Source organism: Ustilago hordei (genome assembly GCF_900519145.1).
Source record: "Ustilago hordei strain Uho2 genome assembly, contig: UHO2_contig_12, whole genome shotgun sequence".
Classification (NCBI taxonomy): domain Eukaryota; kingdom Fungi; phylum Basidiomycota; class Ustilaginomycetes; order Ustilaginales; family Ustilaginaceae; genus Ustilago; species Ustilago hordei.
The window spans coordinates 728,439-737,130 of NW_024545263.1; the positions used below are offsets into that span (position 1 = coordinate 728,439).

An 8,692-nucleotide genomic window follows, 5' to 3' on the forward strand; every position below is an offset into this window, starting at 1 on the left:
CATAGGAAGAGAGAGGAGCGCAATCAAGAGGAGCGCAATCAAGAGGAGCGCAATGGACAGGAGCTCATTGGAGAGGAGCGCAATTGACAGGAGCGCAATCGAGTGAAGAGCAGCAGAGAGGAGCGCAATCAAGAGGAGCGCAATCAAGAGGAGCGCAATGGACAGGAGCTCATTGGAGAGGAGCGCAATTGACAGGAGCGCAATCGAGTGAAGAGCAGCAGAGAGGAGCGCAATCAAGAGGAGCGCAATCAAGAGGATCACAATTAAGAGGAGCGCAATCAAGAGGAGTGCTATCAAGAGAAGAGCAATCGACAGTAGCACAATCGAAAGCAGAACAATCGACAGGAGCGCTGTAGAGAGGAGCGCAATCGAGAGCAGAGAAGGAGAGAGGAGCGCTCCACTGCTGGAGCAGCACAATTCAGAGGAGCTCAATCGACAGGAGTGCAATTGAGAGGAGCACAATTAAGAGGAGCGCAATGAAGAGGAGCGCAATGAAGAGGAGCGCAATCGAGAGATGAGCAGCAGTGAGGAGCGCAATCGACAGGAGTGCAATCGACAGGAGCGCAATCGACAGGAGCTCAATCAAGAGGAGCTCGATCGACAGGAGAGCAATCGAGAGAAGAGCAGCAGAGAGAAGTGCAATCGACAGGAGCTCATTGGAGAGGAGCGCAATCAACAGAAGCGCAATCAAGAGGAGTGAAAATGACAGGAGCTCAATCAACAGGAGCTCAACGAAGAGGAGTGCAAGAGAGAGGAGCGCAAACGAGAGGAGTGCTCGCTCTGCTGGAGCAGCACAATTGACAGGAGCGCAAATGAGAGGAGCGCAATTCGAAGCAGCGAACACTATGCTGGAGGAGCGCAAAAAAGAGTGCAATCGACAGGAGCTCATTCGACAAGAGCACAATCGACAGGAGCTCAATCGACTGGAGCGCTCACTCTGCTGCAGCAGCACAATCTAGAGGAGCTCGATCGAGAGCAGTGCACACTTTGCTGGAGCAGCACAATCAAGAGGAGTGCACTGCTGGACAGCACTCACTCTGCTGGAGGAGCACAAGTCGAAGGAGCACAAGACTAACTGTCATTTCAAACCCGATCTAACATTTGGAGCACATGGACCGACATTTATTTTTGACTTGAAATACAATCTAACATTACCAAGACACATCTGGAATTATGTGACCTCTATTTTGACCCAATATTTTCGCACCCTTTGTTAAATAGTTGAAGTAGATAAAGCTACACAAAGCGTAGAGACAGTGAAGGTAGTGCTTACGGCCGAGTAAAAGGCCTGAGCATCTTAGCATGGACCACATGTGTCACAACCTACTCAAGACAAATGCTTTGTTATGTTCCGCAGTCAATGCGGCTCTCTGCTGCTCTTCTTTTGTATATATATAGACTCCTTCTCTCTCCTCGCTCTCTCGCTCTCTCCCTCTTACCATCATCAACAAAACTCCTCAACTCCAACTACTGACAAATGACTTTAACTGATTAAGAGTCTGAAACTCAACGCAATGCCGCCATCAACAAGAGCTGGACAGATGGGAAGGGGCGATGATGATCAAACAACCACAGGCAACAGACAGGAGGAAGGATGGCTCATGCAGGTAGTCAGGATCCTCCAGCTGGCGAACCCAGCACTAACGGCCGAGGAAGCGATCGTGCGAGCTATGGGCCTCATCAGCATTAGCAACCAGACCCTGCGCAGGGAGACTGAGAAGATCCCCAAGGAGGTGTCGAGCGCCATTGTGCACATCAAAAAGCTCAGCGACAGCAACTGGCACACTTGGGAACCTACCTTCATTGACTGCCTCCAAAGAGTACATAATGCGAAGGAGATACTGTATGGCACGGTGGCGCCTGGAAACGAGGAATACGACGAAGACTTGGATAAAGCCCTCATGGGCCTCATCCATGCCTGCTGCGACAACAGTCCAGACAGCTGTATCGACACCTACACCATCAGGGGAGCGGATGAAGAAGTCCAGCTCGGTAGCACACTCTATGCCAAACTCAAGAAGGCACTAACACTGAATGACGCTGTAAAGCGAGCAGGACTGCAGGATCGTATTCACACAGTGCGCTTGCACAATCGAGACGTTGTCAGGCTAGGCAAGGAACTTGATTCGATCTGGAACAATGCAGCATGCCTGGGAAAGCATTTTGACGAGGACCTCAAGAAATCAACTCTCTATCGCTGCACGGCCCAAGATTGGTTCTATGCCAATGCCGTTGACGCACTGAAGATGGCCAGACCAGACTGTAAGTATGATGAAGCCTACCATGCACTCGCCAAGAAACAGCAGGATGGTGAGGTCACTGGCCATATTAGAGGAGCAGCAAGGGTGGCCACAAGCATGGAACAGGGGAGCACCAACCAGGCAGAGCAAGGACCCAGGGGCAGGCACAATCCTCACAACCCCTCGGCCCCCCCAAAGTGCTATGCTTGTGGAGGACCTAATCACATTGCTCGGAACTGTACAAACACCAACAATAACCCCACACCAAGTAGGGACGGACCCACCACCAATCCAGCACAAGAAGCGAGTCGGTAGGAACTCGGGTGCACCCTCCTAGCGATCAGCGGGGATGAGCAACCAACATCGGACACCTGGATTGTTGATTCGGGTGCAATGCACCACATGGTGAATGATGAAAGAATGCTGCTCACCTCGACGCGCAAGGACAGTCAGATCTGTATGGCTGGAAATGAAAGGCTTCAAGTGAAGGCCATAGGAGATGCCTCCCTTCGGGTTGGCGATGTAACCATTCAGCTATTGGATGTGCTCTATGTGCCGAAACTTAATTCTAATTTATTATCAGTACAAGGCTTGATCGAGAATGGTGCATGGGTAACTTTCGATGAGTTTGGAACCATCATTAAGCAAAATGACAGCACACAAATACAATACAAGAGGAACAGAAGAAAAGGGTGGTTCGAAGTACAGGGAAAGGCACTAGCCCTAGCCCTAGCCGGTGTGTCTTGCTTGCGGGCAACGCACAATTGCGCTCCGCCAAAATCGAAATTCACGCGACTGCGTTGACCCCCAACGCACTCGAAATTTACACTGCTCAAGTGCCGCAATGCAAACAAATTTATTTTTGCTGGAGCAGCGCAAATTGAGCAACGCACAGCTGGAGCAACGCACACTCTGCTGGAGCAACGCAATCTGAGCAGCGCACAGCTCGAGAGCAACGCACTGTTCGAGAGCAACGCACAGCTCAAGAGCAACACACAGCTCAAGAGCAACGCACAGCTGGAGCAACGCAATCTGAGAAGCGCAATCTCATCAGCGAACTGCTGGACAGCGCACACTCTGTCGGAGCAGCACAATTGAGAGCAGCGCAATTGAGAGGAGCGCAATCGAGAGGAGCGCTCACTCTGCTGGAGCAGCACAATCGACATGAGCGCAATCAAGACGAACGCAATCGACAGGAGCGCAATCGAGAGGAGACCAATCGACAGGAGTGCAATCGACCGGAGACCCATCGACAGGAGCGCAATTGACAGGAGAGCAATCTACAGGAGCGCAATCGAGAGCAGAGCAGTAGAGAGGAGCTCTATCAACAAGAGCGCAATCGACAGAAGTGCAATCGAGAGGAGCTCAATCGAGAGCAGAGCAAGAGAGAGGAGCGCAATTGACAGGAGTTCAATTGACAGGAGTGCAAGAGAAAGAAGCGCAAGAGAGAGGTGAGCAATCGACAGAAGCACAATCAAAAGGAGCGCAATCGACAGGAGCACAATAAAGAGGAGTGCAATCAACAGGAGCGAGCACTCTGCTGCAGCAGCGCAATCGAGAGGAGCGCAATCACGAGCAGAGCAGGAGAGAGGAGCACAATCGACAGTAGCACAAGAGAGAGCAGAGCAGGAGAGAGCAGCGCATTCGAAAGTAGCGCAAGAGAGAGCAGAGCGAGAGAGAGGAGCGTAATCGACAGGAGAGCAATCTAGAGACGAGCAGCAGAGAGGAGCGCAATCGACAGGAGTGCATTCGACAGGAGCACAATCGAAAGGAGCTCAATGGACAGGAGCTCAATGGACAGGAGAGCAATCGACAGGAGAGCAATCGACAGGAGCTCACTCGAGAGCAGAGCAGGAGAGAGGAGCGCAATCGACAGTAGCGCAAGAGAGAGCAGAGCGAGAGAGAGGAGCGCAATTGAGAGGAGCGCAATCTAGAGACGAGCAGCAGAGAGGAGCGCAATCGACAGGAGTGCATTCGACAGGAGCACAATCGAAAGGAGCTCAATGGACAGGAGCTCAATGGACAGGAGAGCAATCGACAGGAGAGCAATCGACAGGAGCTCACTCAAGAGCAGAGCAGGAGAGAGGAGCGCAATCGAAAGGAGCGCAATCGAGCACAGAGCAATCGAGAGGAGCGCAATCGACAGCAGTGCAAACGAGAGGAGCGCAATCGCGAGCAGAGCAATCGAGAGGAGCGCAATCGCGAGCAGAGCAATCGAGAGGAGCGCAATCGACAGCAGCGCAATCGACAGGACCGCTCATTCTGCTGGAGCAGCACAATCTGGAGCAGCGCAATCGACAGGAGAGCAAGCGACAGGAGCTCACTCAAGAGCAGAGCAGGAGAGAGGAGCGCAATCGAAAGGAGCGCAATCGAGCACAGAGCAATCGAGAGGAGCGCAATCGCGAGCAGAGCAATCGAGAGGAGCGCAATCGCGAGCAGAGCAATCGAGAGGAGCGCAATCGACAGCAGCGCAATCGACAGGACCGCTCATTCTGCTGGAGCAGCACAATCTGGAGCAGCGCAATCGACAGGAGAGCAAGCGACAGGAGCGCAAGAGAGAGGAGAGCAATCAACAGGAGCGCAAGAGAGGAGTGAAATCGACAGGAGCTCGATTGAGAGAAGAACACTATGCTGGAGGAGCGCAATCGAGAGAAGAGCAGGAGAGAGTAGCTCTATTGACAGGAGTGCAATCAACAGGTGGGCAATCGACAGGAGTGCAATCAAGAGCAGAGCAAGAGAGAGTAGCGCAATCAAGAGCAGCGCGAGAGAGAGCAGAACGATCGACAGGAGCGCAATCGAGAGCAGCGCAATTGAGAGGAGTGCATTTGAGAGGAGCTCACACTCTGCTGGAGCAGCACAATCTGGAGGAGCTCTATCGACAGGAGCGCTCACTCTGCTGGAGAAGCACAATCGAAGGAGCAAACACTCTGCTAGAGCAGCGCAATCGACAGGAGCGCAAATCGAGCGCAATTAAGAGGAGCACAATCGACAGGAGTGCAATCGACAGGAACTCAATCAAGAGCAGTGCAATCGAGAGGAGCTCAATCGAGAGAAGCGCACACTCTGCTGGAGAAGCACAATCGACAGGAGCGCAAATCGAGCGCAATTAAGAGGAGCGCAATCGACAGGAGTGCAATCGACAGGAGCTCAATCAAGAGCAGCGCAATCGACAGGAGCTCAATCGAGAGCAGAGCATTCGACAGGAGCACTCACTCTGCTGCAGCAGAGTAATCGACAGGAGCGCAATCAAGAGAAGAGCAATTGGCAGGAGCTCTATCGACAGGAGTGCAATCGACAGGAGCGCAATTGACAGGAGCTGATTGGAGAGAAGCGCAATCCACAGGAGCGCAATCGAGAAACGAGCAGCAGAGAGGAGCGCAATCGACAGGAGTGCATTCGACAGGAGCTCAATCAAGAGCAGCGCAATTGACAGGAACTCAATCGAGAGCAGAGCAATCGACAGGAGCGCATTCTAGAGAAGGGCAGCAGAGAGGAGCGCTCACTCTGCTGGAGTAGCACAATCGAAAGGAGCGCAATCGACAGGAGCTCAATCAACAGGAGCACAAGAGAGAGCAGAACGAGAGAGAGGAGCGCAATTAAGAGGAGCGCAAATCGACAGTAATGCAAAAGAGAGCAGAGCAAGAGAGAGGAGAGCAATCGACAGGAGTGCAACTAAGAGGAGCTCAATCGAGAGCAGAGCAAGAGAGAGGAGTGAAATTAAGACGAACGCAATCAACAGGAGAGGAAGAGAGAGCAGCGCAGGAGAGAGCAGAGCGAGAGAGAGGAGCGCAATTGAGAGGAGTGCAATCGAGAGGAGCTCAATCGACAGGAGCGCAATTGACAGGAGCACAATCAAGAGGAGTGCAATCGAGAGAAGAGCAGCAGAGGGGAGCGCAATCAAGCGGAGCGCAATCAAGAGGGGCGCAATCAAGAGGAGTGCAATGGAGAGGAGCGCAAGAGAGAGCAGAACAGGAGAGAGGAGCTCAATCGACAGGAGCACAACTGAGAGCAGAACAATCGACAGGAGCGCAATCAACAGGAGCGCAATCGAGAGCAGAACAAGAGAGAGGAGCGCAATCAACAGGAGCGCAACTGAGAGCAGAGCAATCGACAGGACCGCTCATTCTGCTGGAGCAACACAATCGACAGGAGCGCAAACGAGAGTAGCGCAATTCGAAGCAGTGAACACTATGCTGGAGCAGCACAATCGAGAGAAGAGCGAGAGAGAGGAGCTCTATCGACAGGAGCTCAATCAAGAGGAGGGCAATCGAGAGGAGCTCAATTGACAGGAGCGCAATCGAGAGCAGAGCAAGAGAGAGGAGCTCTATCGACAAGAGCGCAATTGACAGAAGTGCAATCGATAGAAGCGCAATCGAAAGGAGCGCAATCAAGAGGAGCACAATGGACAGGAGAGCAATCGAGAGGAGCGCAATCGAGAGCAGAGCATCAGAGCGGAGTGCAATCGACAGGAGGTCATTTCAGAGGAGCTCAATTGACAGGAGCGCAATCGAGAGACGAGCAGCAGAGAGGAGTGCAATCGACAGGAGCGCAAGAGAGAGGAGGGCAATGAAGAGGAGTGCAATTAAGAGGAGTGCAATGGAGTGGAGCTCAATCAAGAGCAGCACAATCGACAGGAGCGCAATCGACAGGAGTGCATTCGACAGGAGCGCAATCGAGAGCAGAGCAATGGACAGGAGCGCAATCAAGAGGAGCGCAATGGACAGGAGCTCATTGGAGAGGAGCGCAATTGACAGGAGCGCAATCGAGAGATGAGCAGCAGTGAGGAGCGCAATCGACAGGAGTGCAATCGACAGGAGCGCAATCGACAGGAGCTCAATCAAGAGGAGCTCGATCGACAGGAGAGCAATCGAGAGAAGAGCAGCAGAGAGAAGTGCAATCGACAGGAGCTCATTGGAGAGGAGCGCAATCGACAGGAGCGCAATCGAAAGAAGAGCAGAAGAGAGGAGCTCAATCGACAGGAGACCAATTGACCGGAGACCCATTGACAGGAGCGCAATCGACAGGAGAGCAATCTACAGGAGCGCAATCGAGAGCAGAGCAGTAGAGAGGAGCTCTATCGACAAGAGCGCAATCGACAGAAGTGCAATCGAGAGGAGCTCAATCGAGAGCAGAGCAAGAGAGAGGAGCGCAATTGACAGGAGTGCAATCAACAGGAGTGCAAGAGAGAGGAGCGCAAGAGAGAGGAGCGCAATTGAGAGGAGCACAATAGAGAGGAGCACAATAGAGAGGAGCACAATCGAGAGGAGCACAATCGACAGGAGCTGTATTGACAGGAGCGCAGGAGAGAGGTGAGCAATCAACAGGAGCGCAAGAGAGAGGAGTGCAATTGACAGGAGCTCTATCGACAGGAGCGCAATCGAGAGTAGCGCAATTGAGAGGAGCGCAATTGAGAGGAGTGCAATCGAGAGCAGCGCAATTGAGAGCAGAGCAAGAGAGAGGAGCGCAATCGAGAGGAGCGCTCACTCTGCTGGAGCAGCACAATCAAGAGCAGCGCAATCGACAGGAGCTCTATCGACAGGAGCGCAATCGACAGGGGCTCATTGGAGAGGAGCGCAATCGACAGGAGCGCAATCAAGAGAAGAGCAGAAGAGAGGAGCTCAATCAACAGGAGACCAATCGACAATTAAAATGCTGGCTCAATGAGCCAAATTGGTTCACTGGTTGCTGAGATACAAATTGCTGCCTGCCAAATAATCAGAGGCGTGTTTTTGCTTGTGTGTCCAATCTCACTGATATTTCGGATCTCGCCAATTTTTCTGGCCGATATTTTCGATCTCGCCAATTTATCCAATTTATCTGATCTTGCTGATCGTTCCAATTTTTCCGATCTCATCGATTTTTCTGATCTTGCCGATTTTTCCAGCCGATATTTTCGATCTTGCTGATTTATCCGATTTATCCGATCTTGCTGATCGTTCCGATTTCTCACGATCTCGCCGATTTTTCGGATTTTTTCGATCTTGTCGATTTTTCCGATCTCGCTGATTTTTCCGGCTGATATTTTCGATCTTGCCGATTTATCTGATCTGTCCGATTTGACTGCCGCTGGCCAAAGATTCTGGCGCGTGTTTTCGCGAGTGTGTCTGACGCGTGTTTTTTGATGTGGTCTAACATTTCTTAAAAAGATGCGTGTCTCACGCGTAGGTCTAACATGTCAAAATTTACATGCGAAAAAAGACACGCCGACACCCAACACGAAATTACGAGGCGACATGCAGGCGAAATGCGATGCGTATTTTCGCGACCCCAATTTTGGGGTTAGGGTTAGGGTTAGGGTTAGGGTTAGGGTTAGGGTTAGGGTTAGGGTTAGGGTTAGGGTTAGGGTTAGGGTTAGGGTTAGGGTTAGGGTTAGGGTTAGGGTTAGGGTTAGGGTTAGGGTTAGGGTTAGGGTTAGGTTAGGGTTAGGGTTAGGGTTAGGGTTAGGGTTAGGG

At 52.0% G+C, this 8,692-nt stretch overlaps 1 protein-coding gene across 1 annotated transcript; it reads left to right on the forward strand.

Moving 5' to 3' along the window:
- Positions 1-1,514: 1,514 nt before the first annotated feature.
- On the forward strand, positions 1,515-3,508 carry UHO2_05274 (uncharacterized protein; the record flags this gene model as incomplete). The annotated part of the gene is made up of 3 exons (XM_041556276.1): positions 1,515-2,551; positions 2,585-2,976; positions 3,186-3,508. The coding sequence occupies 3 exons, from the start codon at positions 1,515-1,517 to the stop codon at positions 3,506-3,508; spliced, it is 1,752 nt and encodes a 583-aa protein (XP_041412210.1).
- Between the last annotated feature and the right edge of the window lie 5,184 nt (positions 3,509-8,692).